This window comes from Siniperca chuatsi, linkage group LG6 (genome assembly GCF_020085105.1).
Source record: "Siniperca chuatsi isolate FFG_IHB_CAS linkage group LG6, ASM2008510v1, whole genome shotgun sequence".
Taxonomy (NCBI): Eukaryota; Metazoa; Chordata; class Actinopteri; order Centrarchiformes; family Sinipercidae; genus Siniperca; species Siniperca chuatsi.
This window is the reverse complement of record NC_058047.1, coordinates 6,850,153-6,871,991: the sequence shown is the minus strand read 5'-3', so window position 1 is coordinate 6,871,991 and position 21,839 is coordinate 6,850,153. Positions and strand designations below refer to the sequence as shown.

The following is a 21,839-nucleotide window of genomic DNA, read 5'->3' as shown; positions in this document are numbered from 1 at the left end:
TCATATACTAGGAACTGTAAGTCAGGTTGTCTCGGTCTCGCAAGTCCCCCAACTGTGCAATACTAAATCGCTGTCCAACATATATTATATAACAGATTATTTAGGTTGTGTTTTTTGTCTTTTGTTTGATTTTAACCTGTGCTAATAAACAAACTCAACTCCCTTTAACAGGAAGTTAGAAAATACGGCATGACATGAATATTTGCAGTGGTTTTATTATGATTATGATTAGTCGATTAATTGGTCGATCTACAGAAAATTTATCTGCAACTACTGTATATTGATACTCGATTAAAGGGTTTTTTAAAAGTTAAAAACATTCTCTTGTTTAAGCTTCTCAAATGTGAAAATGTTCTGCTTTTCTTTGTCTTAATCTTCTTCTTCTTCTTTTCCTTTCGGCTGTTCCCTTTCAGGGGTCGCCACAGCGAATCATGTGCCTCCATCTAACCCTGTCCTCTGCATCCTCTTCACTCACACCAATTAACTTCATGTCCTCTCTAACTACATCCATAAATCTCCTCTTTGGTCTTCCTCTAGACCTCCTGCCTGGCAGCTCCAACCTCAGCATCCTTCTACCAATATATTCACAGTCTCTCCTCTGAACATGTCCAAACCACCTCAGTCTGGCCTCTCTGACTTTATCTCCGAAACATCTAACATGAGCTGTCCCTCTGATGTACTCATTCCTGATCCTGTCCGTCCTCGTCACTCCCAAAGAGAACCTCAACATCTTAAGCTCTGCTACCTCCAGCTCTGCCTCTTGTCTTTTCTTCAGTGCCACTGTCTCTAAGCTGTACAACATCGCTGGTCTCACCACCGTCTTGAACACCTTTCCTTTCATTCTTGCTGATACTCTTTTATCACACAACACACCTGACACTTTTCTCCACCCGTTCCAACCTGCTTGCACTCGCCTCTTCACCTCTTTTCCACAGTCTCCATTGCTCTGAACCGTTGACCCTAAGTACTTAAAGTCCTGCACCTTCTTCACCTCTGCTCCCTGTAACCTCACCGTTCCACCTGGGTCCCTCTCATTGACGCACATGTATTCTGTCTTACTGCGGCTAAGCGTCATTCCTCTGTTTTCCAGAGCGCGACCTCCATCTCTCTAGATTTTCCTCCACCTGCTCCCTGCTCTCACTACAAATCACAATGTCATCTGCAAACATCATAGTCCATGGAGATTCCTGTCTAACCTCATCTGTCAGCCTGTCCATCACCAGAGCAAACAAGAAGGGGCTCAGAGCCGATCCTTGATGCAGACCCACCTCCACCTTGAACTCCTCTGTCACACCTACAGCACACCTCACCACGGTCTTACAGCTCTCATACATGTCCTGCACCACTCTAACATACTTCTCTGCCACTCCAGACTTCCTCATACAATACCACAGCTCCTCTCTCGGCACCCTGTCATACGCTTTCTCTAAATCTACGAAGACACAATGCAACTCCCTATGACCTTCTCTGTACTTCTCCATCAGCATCCTCAAAGCAAATATTGCATCTGTTGCATCTTTCTAGGCATGAAACCATATTGCTGCTCACAAATGCTCACCTCTGCCCTTAGCCTAGCTTCCACTACTCTTTCCCACAACTTCATTGTATGGCTCATCAGCTTTATTCCTCTGTAGCTGCCACAGCTCTGCACATCTCCCTTGTTCTTAAAAATTGGCACCAGTACACTTCTCCTCCATTCCTCGGGCATCCTCTCACTCTCCAAGATCTTGTTAAACAAACTAGTCAGAAACTCTACTGCCACCTCTCCTAGACACTTCCAAACCTCCACAGGTATGTCATCAGGACCAACTGCCTTTCCACTCTTCATCCTCTTCAACGTCCTCCTCACTTCACTCTTGCTAATCTTTGCTACTTCCTGCTCCACACCAGTCACCTCTTCTACTCTTCGTTCCCTTTCATTTTCCTCATTCATCAACTCTTCAAAGTACTCCTTCCATCTTCCCATTACACTCCTGGCACCTGTCAATACATTTCCATCCTTATCTTTAATCACCCTAACCTGCTGCACATCCTTCCCATCTCTATCTCTTTGTCTGGCCAACCTGTACAAATCCACCTTTCCCTCTTTCGTGTCCAACCTAGCATACAAGTCCTCATATGCTCTTTGTTTGGCCTTTGCCACCTCTACCTTCACCTCACGCTGCATCTCCCTGTACTCCTGTCTACTCTCTTCAGTCCTCTCAGTGTCCCACTTCTTCATAGCTAACCTCTTTCTCTGTATACACTCCTGCACTTCCTCGTTCCACCACCAAGTCTCCTTGTCCACTTTCCTCTTTCCAGATGACACACCGGGTACCCTCCTACTTGTCTCCCTGATCACAGTAGCTGTAGTGGTCCAGTCATCTGGGAGCACTTCCTGACCACCCAGAGTCTGTCTCAGCTCCTCCCTGAAAACTACACGACATTCTTCCGTTTTCAACTACCACCACTGCGTCCTATGCTCTGCCTTTGTCCTCTTCATCTTCCTCACCACCAGAGTCATTTTACACACTACCATCCTGTGTTGCCTGGCTACACTCTCCCCTACCATTACTTTACAGTCACTGGTCTCTTTCAGATTACAACGTCTACACAAGATGTAGTCCACCTGAGTGCTTCTACCTCCACTCTTATATGTCACCCTATGTTCCTGCCTCTTCTGGAAGAAAGTGTTCACTACAGCCATTTCCATCCTCTTTGCAAAGTCTACCACCATCTGTCCTTCTGCGTTCCTGTCCTGAAGACTGTCGAGGTCAGAAAAACCTCTCTCCGAGTTGGTTGATGAGAAGGGATCCACACGAGACCTACAATTGTTTTTTAACTAGTATTTATATCCTCACAATTATTACAAACATTACAAACAATCTAACAGTACAGACAAATACAGACAAATACAGACAAATACCGATATATCTGGAGACACAGCACAGAGACCTCTCCAGGCGATCTCCCCGCTATGTCTGAAGCAGCAATACAAAAGTGGTTGGTTATATGTCCTGAGCTCCTCTTGGTACACAATGCTATGTAAATGCCTAAGTTCACACTTCCCATTCCTCTTGATCTTCACCGGCCGCTGCATTCCATTCTCAGGTGTGATCAGAGCGGCTGGTCAGTAAGGAAATGCGAGTCACCCCCATGCATTGATCAAGCAACCCATCTCAACAGGGTGCCGGCTCCGGCCTGCCAACACATGTGCATACATTTCTTCCCACTCTTTGTCAACCCAAATCACCTCTGTATGTCACCATGGGATTATCATATCCACTGTACCTTCCCCCACTTTCTCGTATCTAACTGTTAATTAGATTGCAGTCTATGGTGCAGAACAGCTGCTGACCTGAGATGTTACATTAGTTAGACTTGTACAGAGGCAAACATCTTACATACAGGGTGTACGTAGCACAAGCTATCAATCCTGATAACACAGCCCAAGTTTTCATATTTGACAAGACCAAACCTGCCCATCACATTCTCATCACCTCTGTTCCCTTCACCTGCATGCCTATTGAAATCTGCACCAATCACCACTCTCTCACCTCTGGGGATGCTCTGCATCACTTCATCTAACTCACTCCAGAATTTCTCCTTTTCTTCTAACTCACATCCTACCTGTGGGGTATAACCACTCACAACATTGAACATCACCCCTTCAATTTCCAGCTTCAGACTCATCAACCTGTCTGATACTTTTTTCACCTCTAGAACATTCCTCTCCAAACTCCTCTTTCAGGATAACTCCTACTCCGTTTCTCTTCCCATCTGACCCATGGTAGAACAACTTGAACCCTGCTCCTAAGCTTCTAGCCTTGCTACCTTTCCACCTGGTCTCCTGGACACACAGTATGTCCACCTTCCTTCTCTGCATCATGTCAATCAACTCTCTAGCCTTCCCTGTCATAGTCCCAACATTCAAAGTCCCTACTGTCAGTCGTACATTCTTAGCTTTCCTCTTCTCTCTCTGCCTACATCTTCGTTTTCTTTGTCTTAATACTAAAGTAAATTGAATATTTTTGGGTTTTTGACTGTTGGTCAACTAGATATTTGATAACATCACCTTGGACTTCAGGAAATGGTAAGGGGCATTTTTCACTGTTTTCTGATATTAAATAGACCAAACGAGAGAATAATCAGCAGCTTAATCGGGTATGACAGTAATCGTTGTAGCCCCATATATATGTATATACTGTGCGTTTAGAAAAACAAAATAGTGTAATAAAACATCCACCACCCACACAAGCACACACACACAAACTTCTCCTTTAAAATCATCTTTTAGCAGAATTGGGTTATTTTTGTCCACCGAAGAAACATTTTTCTCACAGGAAAAAGATAACAGGCAGCATGGCAACAGTCTCACTGCACAAGCTCCACGTCAAGTGTGTGTGTGTGTGTGTGTGTGTGTGAGAGAGAGAGAGAGAGAGTGTGTGTGTGTATGAGTGAGATAAAAAGACGAGTTCCATTCTTCCTCTTTCTCAAACAATTAGGCTTACAACACACAGACGCGCACTTTCATGCGCACGCGCAAAAGCACCTACTCTGGCGTCCTCGTTCCATCTTCATCCATCTCTCTCTCTCTCTCTCTCTCTCTCTCTCTCTCTCTCTCTCTACGGGGGATAGATGGGAGGAGACGCTCCTGCTGAATGTGTTGTCCCTGCAGCCGGGTTTACGGTTACGGAGAAGAAGAAAAAGAGGAAGGGCACCGCTCAGATGCTCGTCACGGATCCGTTCATTCGGTGTGATTTTCATAACCGCACACCGACCTTTCTCTTCCGCCGTGTGCCCGCATCTTGGCTTATTTTTTTCATTTTTTTATTTTACATGAAGGCGGAGCTAGGCATCTTGTAACGAAACCTACCGAAGAGATCTGACTGAAAACGGTGTGTGTAACCGACTTGGATTTAAACCGTACCAAATGACCCTGAAATGAGCCTCTCTACCCGGGTTGATGTGCTCATCTCCTCCGTTTTCTGGCCCCGGGGGTACTAAAGATGCGGCTGGTAGCGCGGATACCTGTCCTGGTTTCACACCGGCTCTGTTCGTCCCGGTAGACTGATCCTGTCCGGTGCTGCGGTGTCCACAGGGGCCACCAGAGTGATTTTTTAAAAACCGGATCCGCCACCAGCAGCCTGACAGATGGATAACTACTCTACTTTACAACGTAAGGCAAGAAGGATTGACACAAACCTGCTGCAGTATTTGTCATTCAGTCTGTGTTAATGATGGGCATCACTTAGTCAATAGTCACATTAATATCGATATAGTAAGGACTTTTCGTTGTGACTTTATTGCACAAAATGCCATTTTTATATCCAAAATGTCCTATAAATTTGCTGCCGTATGCATCATATCCTTCTAAATTTTATTCTAAAGTTAATACATGATTTTCCTACGTATTGTCATGACCATACATTTTTAATTAGGCTAGTGTCATGCGACAAATTTATTTAATTGTTATTTAATATTTGCACCAATGTTGCTACTGTGCAACAGGACCTGGCACTGTGTCCTGTATAGCCTATGATCTTTTTTATTTTATTTAAATGGTTCCTTCATCCTTTCATAAACCTCATCCACGGGCCTTTCATGCTCTGTGATGAGCTAATGAAACAGCCATGACTGCAGGAGGAGAGGGAGAGGGGGGAGCATATGTGTGTGTGTGTGTGAGAGGATGATATATGATGCAGTGTCATACCCTCCTGTCTTGACATGTAGCCCCCAGACCTTCTGCCATGATAGCTTCTTCAGACAATATCACACACACACACACACACACACACACACACACACACACACACACACACACCTGTTAAATCCACCAGCCTAAGGTAGCCTATCTCGCCCATTATTTAGCTGTGTCAGTCAGCTTGTTACAAGCTTGTAATGACAAACGCTTGTTAACCATCTGGCTAAATGGTTTATTGCTGCTGTTATACACCTGTACAAGGTTAAACAGTTTTATTGTCTAGATCATAATTTGTGTAGTTGTGTGCTGTGATTTTTTTTTGTCCAGTCTTATCACTAAGCAGCACACATACACTATGTCTCTCTGACTTGCAGCCAGGGCACTTAAAGCAACATGCAAAAGGGCTTCTTCTAATCAAAGGGAATATTTAATTACAGTCTTCATGCAACATATTTCAAAGCTTCTCTCTCTGTGTTGCCTCCAAGATGGTTTCTATTAATACATTTTCTTTTCAGCAGGGCTTTGCGGTCACTGCTAATAGCCTTATTTTGTATAATTTTTCAGGCCATTATGTGTTTTCAGTATTGGTCTCTTTCTTTGGCGTCACGGAGCACAGCAGTCCAGGCTACAGTCTGTGTATATACAGAATATACTAAATGTAATTCTCCAGATATGTAGAGTTATCTGCCACATTTCCAGGATGTATGCAGTGCCGTCTCTTTCTTTGTGAATATAATGTGTGTCCTCGTCTTTCTGTTGGCTTCAAGATATAGCAGACTCGCTAGTTACTTTTTGGAGACTCTAAAGTGATTTCTGAGGCTGTGCTTTCCACCAACATTAAAAAGTACTGGATTACCTGGTAGACATGTGTTCCAGTGGCAGGTACATTTATTCAAGTACTGTACTTCAATACAGTTTTGAGGTACTTTATTTAAGTATGTCCATTTTATTCTGCTTCATACGTCTACTCCACTACATTTTAGATGGAAATATTGTACTTCTTACTTTGTTGCATCTATCTTACATCTGTCAGAAAAAATTCCCTCTTATCAAGTAATTTTAGTCCTTAAAGTTATATTTTCTTATGAGAAGTGGGGGGGGGGAAATCTGCCAGTGTAGTAGGAATATTTCAGGAATACTTGTCTTCAACATAGATCAACTTGTTTCAAGAATTTTCTAAATTGACTTTTTCCATGATTCTAGTGCAGCGACGGTGCCTTTTTCTCTCTTGTTTCAAGATACAGACATTCATTCCTAGAACATATTTTAATCAAATTTGTTTAAATTAAAAACTGGTTGAAATATTTCTGCTGCACTGCAAAATAAGGTTTTTAGGACTAAATTGTTGAACTGAATTAAATAGCTCAACACTTTACAAAGTAGTTAAAATCCACCAACAAATGTCATTTGTCAAATCAGTTTCTTTTACTTTTGCTGATAATTCTTCTGTTCTTTTACTTCAGTTGGAGGACATTTACTTGTAATGGAGTACTTTTACACTGAAGTATTACTACTTTTAGTGGTTCCAGGTATTTGTGGTCTCTTTAAGAAGCTGTTCTGCCAGGTGTTAGTAGCAGTTAGGTTAGTCCATTAATCGATTAATCGACAGAAAATTAATTGGAAACTATTTTGATAACCAATTAATCGTTAAAGTAATTTTTTCAAGCAAAAATGCGAAAAAGTCTCCAGTCCCAGTTCTCAAATGTGAGGATTTGCTCCTTTTTGGTCGGACAAAACAATCGAGAATTTCACTATTATTTATTTTTGTACTGTAGGGGTGGCACTTCATTTTTTTGTCTTTGGTAGTTCCCTTTTATGAGAGATAAAAGTGAGAGATTAAGAAAGAGAAGCAGTGTCCATATTTGAGACAGTAATGATGGTGAAAGTAGTAATAATGTTGATATGTATATTTTTTAACACAGCTGCATCACCGTCTTTAAGCAGATAGTTAGGTTTTCCATTTTACCCACAGTGTACCCCTTTAAGTTTAACTATAGATGCACTTACTAGTACAAGTCATTTTATGTCAGTCTAAATTACAGTAAGCACCTCCAGTGTTGAGAGTAATGTAAGAGGCTTCAGATCCAAAACACGATAAATGCATTAACATTTCCTCTTCACGGAGCAAACCTGCAGGCAGCTAGAGGAGGAAGGTTGGCTCAGTCTCTCTCTGCTGTTCCATTATAGCTCTGACAGGACACTGCTGTTCCTGCTGCTGCTGCTGTTCCTGCTGCTGCTGATGCTGCTGGTTGCCTAGTGACTGTATCCATGGAACCAGCTCCCATCGTCATGGTGATGGGCCAAGGGAAAGAGACCCAGTGAGGGAAGGGGGACAGAGATACCAGTACATCTGCAGTGTGTGTTGCAATGATGAGGATGAATAGTGATATTATCGAGGATGATGATGATTCCGGTGGCTATTATTGTGATATATTGGTGTTGTCAGTTGTGGTGATGGCACTGATGATGCTGAAGAAGGTGATGAAGAGTCTAGTTGGGTTAACTGAATCTTTATAATATTTAGTCTCTTTAGTCTTTGTCAGTCATATTTTTGCCAAAATATGACCAGAAATACTCTTTCCGGAAGAGCTTTGGCGCTTCAAAGAGGGTGATAGCTCAACGCTGAAGTGTTGTATTTAGGATATTTTCACAAAACATTGATTGTTTGGTACTGAGCTTGGTACTGATACTGAGCTTATGGATAGGCAACTAGTTTAATAATGGATTAATCATTTCAGTCATTTCTTAAGCAAAAACGTAAAAAAGAAATGTCGTTCCAGCCTTTCCAATATAAATATTTTGGGGTTTTGAACTGGTGGCCTGACAAAACAAGATATTTTAAGTCATCTGCTTGGGCTCTGGAAAAATTTGATGGGCATTTTTTTTTTTTTTTACTATTTTCTGACTTTTTTTTGGCCCAACAATTAATCAATAAATCAAGAAAATAATTGACAGATTAATCAATAATTAAAACAATCATTGGTTACAGCCCTACTTCAGAAGTTTTTGAGTGGTTTCAGCATTTTGTTTGGGAAGACATTTAGTTATGTCATAAATCCTTTGTAACTTGTTTTTTATCCACCTTTCAAGCAAACAGGGCTTGAAACACAGTGTTTAAGCAGAAACTACACACTTATGTCATACAATTTTGCTGCATTTTCTTAAAACCACCAAATCCATGTAAGGGAACCTTTGCAGGATTTTACAGAAGCAGAGAGGAAAGGAGGGAGGAACAGACAGAAACATTATCCTCTTTGTCACGGCACCTACTGTACTGTAGGTTCACACAGGCTGCATGAAACTGTTCCAAACTGGTCTCTCGGAGGATAAATTTATCTCATCCGTTTTGTTCATTTATCTGGTTTAATGTGATTTTTTTTTTCTCTGCGAGTACACATTCATATGGGAGCATCCGCTCTGTCCCTTCTCCAGTCTCAGTGACAGTGTTGCTATGGTTGCATCATGCACATTGTTCTCTCCAGGGTGACATAATTCTTTGGCTCGAAAAAAAGATTCTGCACCCTGTTCCTGTACAGTCTAACAGGAAAATGAATCTTGGTGGGGCATATTGAACTTAATCCAATGCTAACAGTGCCATTTTTGTGTTGGAGGGTCATTCTATATTACATCATGTATTCCTTTAAGTAGAATTAGTCAGATTTTGCTGGCATGGAGCAGTCATAAATCTCATTTGTGTGCTTTTGTAGGAAGAGAACAACTTGTTCAGGCACAAAAACTAATGGGTGACATTAGATATTTGACAGGAAATTAGCATTAACATAAATAAGTAGGAAATAAATGACAGAAGTACTTGTTTTAAAAAATCTCTCTCGATTAGCCGATTAATAGTCAATCATCAGGAAATTACTTGGCAACTATTTTGATAATCGTTTAAGTGATTTTTAATGCAAAAACATTCTCTGGTCCTCCCAATTGTGAAGATTTGCTACTTTTCTCTGTTTTATATCATTGTAAATTAAAAATCTTTGGGTTTTGGACTGTTGTTCAGACAAAACAAGACATCTGAAGACGTAATCTGGGAAATTGTTATGTATGGGCGTTATGTATTTTAGTTGCAGCCCTATTTCTTATATAATTTACCCCAACAGTTTACATTGCATATTAATAGATTTATTCCTCTTAGCTATAGCTAAACTCATTTTAACCAGGCAGGAAACAAACTGTAGATGTCATTTCTGCAGCATTGTACAGGAGTCCTTTTAAGAAGCCTGAGACAATCTCCTATTGTCTTTGTCCTTAAACATTCTTCCATTTTTTTGAGTGGCAGCCAAAATTATACCATGCCATGCGATTCCTCAGGCTTCACTTCAAGATCCAATATCCACAGCTGTGGCTCACCAGGCATCTTTCTTGTGATACAGTGACGGGACAGGTCACAGAGCTCCTGGTATTTCTCTGTCTCAACAAAAAGTCTCTTCTCATCCATTGTGACAGCTGCAAGAACACAGAAGAAGATGACCTGTCACTGGCTTGGGGGAAGTCAAGCCAGGATATTGTAGCTGGTATGTGTCAAGTTGGGAGTCCATTCTGAGATAATGCAGCTTTTCAAGGGTGTGTAAAATAGGAGAGTGCTGGGGCAACATGGCCACATATGTGCCTCACTGCTGGATCACATAGAAAATAAAAGGAGACGCTGTCGGGATGCACATAATATGGTGGCAGTATATTTTGTACTTGTATGTTGATAGTGGACAAATTAACAGTTTGGCAAAAACCATAGGTAACTATGCAGTTGCTAAACAACCTGGCAGGACTGTAGCAAGGTGTTTCACACTGTAATGTAGGCTCAGTGTGTGTGTGTGTGTGTGTGTGTGTGTGTGTGTGTGTGTGTGGATAACTAAGTCTTTCACACTTGTCCAATGTGTCACACGGTGTGACCCAGTGTTTCTGTTGAATCTGCTAGGTTTGTGTGTGTGTTTGTTTGTGTGTGTTTGTATGTGTGTGTGTTTGTATGTGTGTGCAGTTTTATTTTCCTCCATATTGTCTCCATGTTCCCTGCTTGCTCAGTTTCAATCTGGTGGGAACTGCCCTAGGACAAGGTTAGACCCATGACCCCATTTTTAATTCCCAAAATGTTCACGACTCCAACAATTAGAGATGTCAAGTCATCGTGTGAATCTAATTGGGGCATTTAATTCTGTTGTCAGCATATACTGTATGTGGATCTGGGTGGAGCTCCACATAGAGTGTATACATGATTATATATTTTAAATGAACTAAATGCAATTTTAAAAGCATTTTTATATTTTTATATAAAACATATGAGTCTTTAAAATCTCCTGCAACCCAGTTTTCATATCAAGCAACTGCAAGTGGAGCCCCAACCGACAGGTTGAGAAACCTATGACTCCACTGGATGGTTTGCACTGTGACAGGAGGTAGATTGAAAGCAAGAAATCTCTGAGTCTTATACAAGTCTCATGAACAGGTCTGTTGCACAGGAATGTTGGAATTGCAAAACATTTGAACTACCCTGTATTGGTAAAATAACAGCAACATTGCTAAAAGAGATACCGGACTTTTGGGTTCCAAAACTTGTCTGTGGCTGCTTTCAGACATGAATGACACCTTTCTGGGAAATGAGTACTGTCTCCTTTTCAGTTATACATCATTACCAAGGAACCTCACTTACCTTTGATTAACAGTAATTGACTCATTCTAGCTTTCCGTTCAATAAAAACCACATGCTCCGTGTCGTTCAGCACAATAGATAAATAAGTCACTAAAATAACTATTTTCAGAGATAGCTCTAAAATGAGGTGAAAGACAGCATTTCTAACTGAGTAATCCCTTTCTTAAACCCTGTTACACAGAGAAAAGAAATAAATCACAGGTTTTTGTTGCAGTGCAAGTGTGTTTTATACGGCATACAAATAGCTGACTGTAATGCTTGAAAAGTCAGTCTCTTGTAGAAGCTGTCCACTTTCAGATTTAATTTCCTTTTTTTTTCACAAAAAAATTACATTTGAGAGCTTTTCTGGAAAACTTTGGAAGATAAATTACATTTTGTGTGTTTTGTGTTTGCAGTAAGAAGTCAAGAAGTGTAAAAAAAGCAGCTGGTAGACTGGATATCACAGTATTAAGGAGCCAAATCAATATTTACACTTTTTTGTTTTTGCTCTATTGAAGAAATTAATGTGGAAAACTAGGAACATAATAAATGAATGAGGCATTTCTAGAGTAGCACTTTGGTCCTTGGTTCGTCATAGTCCACGGTAAACATGTTAGCTATCAGGATACCCACTACAGATGCTTTAAATTATGTGAAAAGCCAGTGTTGGCTTTCCCAAAACACGTGCCAAATTCAAACTGATCCAGTAATTCCTGGAGAGGAGATGTAATGTGTGACAGTCTCCCAGGAGACGGGAGGAGGAGGAGGAGGAGGTGGGTCAGTCTGCATCCTGTGCTGGTTTATCCACGTGTTGCCATGGGCAACCCATCTTCCTCTTAATGAGACAAAGGGGCAGGCAGCCTCTGGTCTGAGCTCTTCATTAGACGACTCTGAATATGTCAGGATGTTTGAATGTGAGTGAGAGGGAGACAGAGAGCAACCCTAAGGCATCTGTTGGAGTCTTTAACATCCTCTCATCCTTTTCAGGTAATTTGAACCTATTGAGTCTATTAATAATGACCATCTTATTGTAGCAAAAATAACCACAGCTTCCATTAATGAAAATGCACCCATGAAACGGAATAAAATCAGAAACACACAGACACATGTGATTGCAATGAACAGCATCCCCAGTTTTCTTTATCATTTTGGGATAATTGTGACTGAAGTCAACAGAGAAACTTTTAAAAAGCAGAACAGCAATGTGAACAGAGAGACTAAAAGGCAGAGAAGAAGAATGGGCTTGAAGTTGGGAGCACGAGAGTAATCTCTTTACATTGACAGCATCTGCCTCCTGTCCTGCTCTGTCTGTCTCAGTTGAGCTGTCATTCGCTATCAGACAGGAAGAGACTGAGAAATGGCTTGTCTCAGTGAATGCTGGGGTTGGCTGCTCTTTGGCATTTTATCATCTCAAGACAGCTTTATCTTTGTAATCACCATCTCTCCATGTTTATATGTTTATGTTCTTCTTTAAAGGAGAAGTCTAGCATGTTTCTATGTTTTTGTTGTCAACAAATCCCATGACAAGACTAAAACCAACATTGCGACAGTCTGTCTCTCCAAACTTTGCAGCTTCACCAGCCTGTCTGTAGCTCTCAGTCCCCACCCATTTGTTCCTACTGAAGACTTAAATCTTTATAAACGGATCGCAAATATATTTATTTTCAAATTTCAATTTATTTATTTATTTTCAATTTATATATTTTCAAAAAGGCTAGATAATTTTCTAAAACAGCTGGACACTAGTTTTTAGCAAACGTTACATTTTGGGGACTATTTCCAGATTTGGTGTGGTATTTCCGGTAGCAGGATGGTGTATGTGTGATCAACTCAAAATAAACTACAGTGTGTGTGTTCATGATAATGAAGGTTATCAGAGAGTTATCACCCAGTGCAACAGTGTTGCTCAATGATGTGTTTTAACAATGCTGAAAGAAGTATTCAGATCCTTTACTTAAGTACAAGTACTAATACCACACTGTGAAAATACGTCACTACAAGTAAATGTCTGGATCCAAAATCTTACTTAAGTAAATGTATGTAAAATGCCCTTAATCACAAGTAAAAGTCCTCATTAGGCAGAAAAATGGTCCCTGTCTGTGTCTTACTATTATTTATGATGTTTTTTGGATTAATATTACTTGTGCATTGATGTGTATGTTGCATTTTACTGCTGTAGATGTTTAAAGTTGGGCTAATTTTAACTACTTTATATATTGTTGGGTAGTTTAATCTACTGCAATGCATCATATTCTATAAGATCATCATATGGTTTTAGCATTAGGATTTGTTGACAAAAACACTGAATTTCACTAGACGTATCCTTTTAAGTTTAATGCATACAATTTTAGTTTTTATTTGTGTGGAGCTTATGGCTGTAAATTATGTATGTTTCATTGTTATTCTTTAAAAATCTCTCTAGTTGATGTCAACTAGCCGGCAGTGGTAGTCCATCCAGTGGGGTCATCTACTTTGCCAGAACTGAGCGGTCGCACCGGGATCAGAAGAGGAAATGGAGACTTGGCATGATGCCACTTCCTTTTAGGCTCAGAGGAAGGACATTCTTGTCCAGCCTCTCCTTAGTAACAGTCAGTAATGAATGCTTTGACAGGAAGGAAAGTTGCGCTGCATTCTGTGGTGAGAAAAATCCCTCCTGTCATTTAAAACCACTTACCTCACAAAAAAAAGAAGAAGAAATACCTCATCCAAAAGCAAATAGTAGTAATGGACCTTTTTCACAGCAGACATCTCGACATGTCATAACAGGAAACGCGCAGGTGTGACTAATAACATTAATAGCGGCTGCATTCCACCTAAATGGATCAGAGCCATCATTGAAGTTATTAGTCCCACCTGTGCTTTTCTTGCTGTGACAAGTCAAAGTGCCTGCTGGAAAGTGCTTTATTGTTGTGTTTTCATGTCAAAAGGGTTTTGGATTTGTATATTATAGAAAAGGAGATAATGCTTTATGATGATACATGACATTTTATTGATATTTTTGGCACCACTCGCTGCTCTTTGGCTTTGTTTGTAAGCGTAGAATACAAGCACATGTCCTATTGAGCTTCGTACAACCATGCAGGCATGTCATTACTACAATATTACAAACATTATACAGAAAGCATACAATGTCAAAGTGCTGTGAGACATGACAAAGACAAGGCTTATTTTCGCTCAGTAAACAGTACGTGAATGATGCTCCACTGAAAGATTTTCATCCATTCATGAGTTCATCTCTGGGATGAGATGTGGTTTAGTAATTTTGTTTGACAGTGTTTTTTCTTTACATTTGAGCAAAGTCCCTAGGCACTGATGTGTGGAGAACATTAATAGACCACTACATGACACGTGACTGACGGGGGACCACAGACCAGTGTGTGCATGTGTGTGTGTGTGTGCAAGTGTGTGTGTGTCTAAAGCTTGTGTGCATTATTGACTCCCTCTTTCTCTCCACTCTTTCTTGCTTTCTCCATTTCTCTCCTCCTCTTGTTGACTGTCTCTCTCTCTGTGTAGCGTTCAGTATCTCAGCATATGTAGGCCAGCTCATACAGGTCATATGGGCTCTATAGGTGTCCATTGGACTGCCTGTATGGCAGCTGTAGCATGGCAGCCTGTTCTGCTGCCTTAAACATGCAGTCTGCAGAGCTTATTAGCAATTCAGTTGTGGCTGTTGACATGTGCACCTACCGTACAGTGGATGCTGAGTGATCTGATGCATTTGAACATTATACTTCCTTTACAATAATGTTTTATCTTGATTTTGGGAAGCAATCATAGTATAGATAAGTGGTTACCAACCTTTTTGGTTTGTGGCCCCTAAAAATGAAGCAGTAACCTCTTGCAACATCAATTTTATATATGTATGCATTGTGAGCAGTTCTGCCAAAGAGTGCTTTTGTGTCTAAACTTTCTTGATTAATTAATTTTAAGAATTTTTATTAACCAGAAAACGTAAAATCTATCTTGCAATTACCAGGGAAAAGTACCATCTAGAGAAGCAGAACAATGTTTTTTTTCTTTCCTATCCCATTATTCATCTCACAACACCTCAGATTCATCTTATGACCCATTTGAGGGGTCCTGATCCCCAGGTTGGGAACCACTGGTATAGAATTGATATTAGCAGAGACATGCAACATTTTATTGTATTTTCTGTTGGCTTTTGCTATCGTAAGCTGTGATACCACGTTATGATCTATTTGTACAGTGACATTGAAAAAACACCAAAATGGTGGATGTAACAGTGTCAGTTAAGCTGCTCTAGAACTCTGTCAGTTGTGGTTGCTACTAGCAACAGTAGGTTCAGCTGAAACCAACTGATGATGACAGAATTAGCATAAATTAGCAGCTGGTAGTATTTGATGTTTTCTAGCATCTTAAAGTTCTAACATGAGGTTACAACAGTCACCATATGAGTCAAATAGACCAAATTAAAACAAAAATAACAACCTGAAATTCAATTTTGAAATTAAACTATATTTATCAATGAGAAGAAGAAGAAGGCCGAAAGCTGTATTCCTCTGAGACAAAGTTCTGATATGTACTGTATAGATTTAGACAGAAAAAATTAATGAGTTGAATAAAAAAAAAACAATATTTGGACCTAATATGTCCCTGGCTTGATCATGCAACTCAGAAAGGACTGCTTCCAAGTGAGTGGCTTTTGTCTTAGCGGGTGTCCAAAAACATCCCATCTTAATATATGAAAGGGGCTGCATTGGTGTGGGCATGTTGCTTCAGGTACCACTGAGATGATGAAATGCTATCTAGGAGGTCCAGTTTGAGTAATATATTATTGTGTTTATGTCATTTTATCTATATCTTATCTGCTTATATCCTAAAAACAAAGGATCAAACTGTGATTGAAATTATACAGCTATACATGTTAACCCTCATTGGCATGTTATAATTCTCCAGTGAGGTAGATGGTGTGGCAGTCTGAAGTTAGTTTTAAAACATTAGAAAGAGGAAGACAGAGAAACAGAGAGAGGTAGGGGGGTGAGGGAGTGACAAATAGCAAGTACAGAACGTGTGCAGTCCCACAGTGCATTTATGGGGATGACATATTGTTCCTTTTTGTATATGCATTAACATTTGCAACTTAAGTGTGAAGATTCAGAGTTAAAGTTAAATGTTCCTGCAGTAACAAAAACTTGCACTTCATTTCTCATTAGATTAATTAAGAAATAGTGCTCTACAAGGACAATACATGATTTGTATTCCTTTTAAAGCACTGTGAATCGTGATGGTGAAGTTCGCCGGTGCCCAGGTATGTGGGAGAGAAGTTTCTCACCCTTGACTGACTGGTCCGAATTTGCCTTGTGATGCCCACATCGCTGTGGCGATGGCATCGTGTTGAAAACATTTTCCAGAGCGCCTTTGTGTCGTGACTAGTGGGCTTCACACCAATATGCTCTCACTGTGCTGCCTCCTCGCTCTGACTGTTCTCCTACTGTCTCTCTCGCTGTCCAGACAGGGAAGGTGTCTGTGGTTACAAGCGGTGTAGATACTGATGATAACTGATGGTGACATGGTGGTCAAAAGATTATTCTGATGGTTACAATCGAGCTCAGTAACAAAATGTCCTCTCCAACTTTCCAACATTTGTCAGAATCAGTCAGGCTTGTACTTGCAGTGTAGTATGCCCTATGAACCAAATTATTCTTGTCTACGTCTTGGCATGTGCAGAACATAAATTCAGAAGTTTGAGTCCATTGTTTATTGTTAGCTGAACTATGCTTGTCAGGTTAGCCCAGCCCATATATCAAGCAGCATCAGTATGGCGGACACATATGAGAAGCCAGAGCTCAAAGGCCTTCACATATCATTTAGATCACTATGCTTTATGCTTAGTAGAGCAGATGATAACTGCATGTTGATATTTTTCACTCCAAGTTGGTTAGTATCATGTCTCTGGAAACGGCTACGTCAAACTTGTGAAAATAACATTTGAACCTACTTTGACCCAGTGCGATTAAATGCTGAGCATTTAATCGAACCCCCCCCCCGATTGTCCTATTTCCCGTCAATGCCCCAGAAAGTCAGCAAGTTTATGGCATTTGCTCTTTGGATGAGCACATCACAGCTACTGTACTTTGACTGCTACTTCTGTCCATATGAAACATTAAATGTGTGCTATGGCCATCACTTGAAGCACAACAAAATCTATTTATCATTCTACAACATATGGTTGTACAATGAAATTAAGTTAGTAGTCCCTTCATGTCACACACATACAAGATAATTTACTGAAAAAATTGTGTTTTGTTTGTTGTTGTTTTTATAGATTACTTATTGAACATAATGATGGACAATGAACCACTGTTTAGTGTTTACTTTTTTCAAAATATATAAAAAGTTATTTTATCTTTTGCATTTATTTGTATTGTCCACTGTACCAAAACCAAGCTATGCATGAAACTGTGACATCTGTGTACTCTGACTGGCAAAAACATATTCCACAGATGCATCGGCCATTAATTGTCAAAACTGTCAGAGAAATTTGCGTAAATCAGTCTGATCTGTAATTATAGCGATCCCATTAGTCAAATCAACATACATTTATAGATGCTTAAACATAGTGAACACTGTAGAGCACAGATGCAGCTCAATCTAATTCACTAAAAATTGTCCAGTACACAAAATGTTCAAAACCTGGCACGTCAGAACTACTCAAATCAAGACTGTTTTACCACACACATTGCACACCTACACTCAGATACACTAAGTTTACAAGTCCACAGATGAATAAAATGTTATACAGTGGGTGTTGAAATAATTTCCATTCCCAGTTCATTTTCCTCACCTGAAGGACTGGTTCAGCAGTGCTGCATAAAGCTTGTCAAAATGGTGCTCTTAGCTAGGGCTTTTAATTAGTGTTTTATGGTAATTTTGGGCAATTGAGTCCCCGGTTACCATGGCAACTGCTCACTATGCAATTGCATGTTAAGGAACGCTTTAGGGATAAAACTTACTAAAGGGTGTTTATGCAAATGGAAGCTGTCATGCAGTGTTAGAAAAACATTCAAAACGCTGCTAACTTGTGGGCAGAGTCTGTTTTAAGAGAGTGTTGTAGCTGAGAGGGCGCAGGTTCGATTCCTGCAACACACAGTGTGCATCAGTGATGAAGTGACCTTGAGCAAGACACCTGACCTGCATGTCTGAGGATAAGGGCATAAGCTGAAAGCTGATATATATCAATGCATAGATGAAAAGCCACAGCCATATAATCTATTTTCATTTAGAAAGAGGCAGAGAGGGGAGGAAGAAGAAGGGAGGAGAGGATAGAGGGGTGACAGAGGCAGCAGCAGGTGATAGATGGAGGGAACGCATGAATAGAGATCCAGACAGTCATGCACAGCTATCAGCTGGCAGTAAAAAAGAGAGATTGACTCCCGGCCAAAGCGAGAGAGAGAGAGAGCAAGAGAGAGAGGGATGACAGAAAGATAGAGAGGTTGTTCCAGATAGCAGCAGGTCTCACAGTGTGTACAGAGAGAGTTTTTCAGGTGAAGGTGAACCGTTCTCTTGCAATCATGACTCTGTGTGCTCTGTTTTCATTACATTGTAGAGGAGGAAAATTGGACACAAAGTCACATATGGGGGCTAAATAATGAATCTGGGACAAAAACACAGGTTACCTGTTTGTTTGGGGGTTAAAACTTGGTCTCAAGATTAAAATTCAAATTATGACTAGGTTAAAGTTAGGGTAAGTGTCCATAAACAGTTATCACTGTCTTTCAGCTTATTGTTTTGGTTTTACGGCCCGCAGCTCTCACTGCTCTTAAAAGCCTAATTTCAAATAGCATCAAAGTTAGTGACTAGCTGGTGAACATAGTGGAGCGTTTAGCAGCTAAAGAGCCAGACATCTCCCTCATGATATGAGCTAAAAGATAGTGAATATTGGACTTAAATTTGTTGAGTGGCCAGAAACACAACTTTAAATTAATGCAAAATTTGTCATGTGTCTGCTAGATGGGTAAATAGGCATTTGTCTGCTATTTGTCTGCAAAATACGTTTGCCATAACGATATTTTATGTGTGTGTCAATGTTGTGTTTACAGGTTGCTCCTCTGCCCTCAAGTGGGTCAAAAAAAATTACTTTTCAGTTTGTTTCATTTAATACTTTTCAGAGGACTGAAGAAGTAAAACTATATAGTATTTCACAATACAAAAAGAAAGATTAGTCAAACGTCAGGTTGGAAACCCACAACTTTAAACTACTTGTGCTATCAGGTTTGGAGAGTTCCACGTGGGTAGAGTCTTGCCAAATTTATATTCAGGCGTCACTGTAAATCAATGTGGATCAGACAGCACTGTACATGAACTGGTATATCATATGTTGTACCTCGAGGACAGAGGGTTCATATTTAGTCTTCAAACTGTTAAATCAAATTAACCTAAAACTTTTAATAACAAGTGTCACCCTGTTTTTAGTATGATCTATGAATAGTTCAAAGCTTCTAGGTCAACAGTTTGAAGCTGTAAGACATGACACTGTAATAGTAGATGTGTGTGTGTCTTCTTTCCGCTTTTCTCGCCTTCTGGCTCTGAGCATTGGATGAGCTGCTGCTAGGACACTAGCATGGCAAGGTGACCTTAAATAAATAACTAAACAATGCACAAATTAACACACACATACCCACAGTTACACAGAAATTAACTCTTACAGACTGACAATGACATCAAGAGTCAGTTTAAAAGCCTCTTTATCCATCCTCTCCCCATTTCCCTTTCATATGATGATAATGTTTTCTCATACATATTTTGTTATAAAACTACAAAGTGAGTAGTTAATTTAAAGCAACAATAAATTATTGTTATTACTAATTTTGTCTTCCTCAGAGGGCGTTTGCATTGATCAACAAATTGGTTGGGTGTATGTGTGATATCTAAAACATCTAAAATATCTTGCCTGCTGCCATATAGTGAGGGTCTTTTTCAGCATTTTTATGAAGAACAATCGTCTCGGTTGCAGCTGAAGATTGGGTGATCGGTACATCTGACTTTACTTAGACATTAACGGAGAACCAGGGAGTTACTGGTTCAATTTCTAGCACCAACATAAGCGTAGTCGATATAACATTTATAATAGATTACTGCGGTGGTCTGAAGTTTCAGCCTGATCCTAAACCACCTCGATTGGCTAAACCCTCAGAACAGAAAGTCCAGAACCTGATGAATAAGATCCTCTAAGATTGGTATGATGGGGTATATATTAACCCCCAGTCTCATAATTACAGATTGTTTAAGAAATATTTTGTTTTAGAAAATTATATGTTTTTGCTTAGCCCTGTGTACAGAACAAATCTAAATTGGCCACTTATTAAAAAGAGATATTTACGTGAGACTGTGTACTTTATGTTTGACAGGAGGTCACAGGTGACAAGTATTATTATATATTGGTTTGTCCTAGTTGGGACGATTAGAGATACACATTAATTAACGTATATAATAGGATTCGTCCAAGCACTGTAGCCCATCTTGCAAATTTTCTTTATTTTTGTTTTCTTGCATGTGTGACAATGTCCGTATACCTCCTCAAGGAGTCATGGTGAATAAAGAAAAGTATAACATCTAAGGAATGCTTAAAGCTCTCCCTTATATGTTTTAGTATTTATATTCTCCATGAATAACCATCCAAAACACAGCTAAACTAGCTGGCGAGCTGGCAAGTCACAACATGTTACACATGAATGCATTATAATCAACAATGTACTTATAAGTAGCATAGTAATATGTATAATAGTAATAAAAAAAAGTAATAATAGTAATATTAGTTATTATATTTTAGTTTTGAGCACGACACAGTATGCACCTTAAAATGGGCTCTGAATTCATCAAACTGTCGGGTGCTGTTCCGTTCAGATCGCTGACCTCTAACCTATGGTGTTGAACAGTCCTAACGAGGTTACCTTGAAGACCGTGAAGATATGAATGTGTCTGATATGTGCTTGATTAAGGAGTTCGGTCTATGTGAAAAGAAAAACTTGAGTTTTGCAAAATGGCAAGTAAAGTTTTCATTTACTTTTTCTCCTCACATACTGATGATTGAGACCAGAGGACATCTGTGGAGATTTCCTCATTCTCAAACACAAGATGATAAGTTTATCTTTCCAATGAATCACCTCCTGGAATTTAAAAGTGGATTTAGATCGAGGCGCTCCCGTAGAGAGGAAACAAAAAAGTACCATGCTCGATTTAAGATGGCTTCCCTTTCTGTCTCTTGGTAGGGGGTGGGATGGAGGAAGAGATAGAGAAAAAAGTTAAACACAGAGACAGACGGAGGAAGAACGTTGAGAGAGAGAGAGAGAGAGAGAGAGAGAGAGAGAGAGAGAGAGAGAGAGAGAGAGAGAGAGAGAGAAGCCTGAAAGGGAAAAGAATAAAGACAGAAAGAGGAGATGTGCCGGGGCATCTCAGGCAGAACTGGGCCACTGAGCACAACCCTGGAAGAACAGAGAGGAGAAAAAATAAGACTGGCCTGGAAACAGGAGAGAGAGAGAGAGAGAGAGAGAGAGAGAGAGAGAG

General features: G+C 40.0%; 1 protein-coding gene across 21 annotated transcripts in view; it reads left to right on the top strand.

Annotated features, from left to right (window-relative positions):
* Positions 1–21,839, top strand: part of lrrc7 (leucine rich repeat containing 7) — a 126,901-nt gene that overhangs the window by 44,793 nt on the left and 60,269 nt on the right. For 8 of the 21 annotated variants that reach the window (XM_044199846.1, XM_044199847.1, XM_044199841.1 and 5 more), the window contains exon 1: positions 4,667–5,158. The exons of 2 other annotated variants lie outside the window; for them this stretch is intronic. In XM_044199846.1, the coding sequence (XP_044055781.1) occupies positions 5,134–5,158 (25 nt within the window). In that variant the 5' untranslated portion in view covers positions 4,667–5,133. Of the gene's footprint in view, positions 1–4,663; positions 5,159–21,839 lie in introns of those variants that run through there. 11 more of the 21 variants (XM_044199829.1, XM_044199836.1, XM_044199839.1 and 8 more) reach the window with 3 other exon arrangements.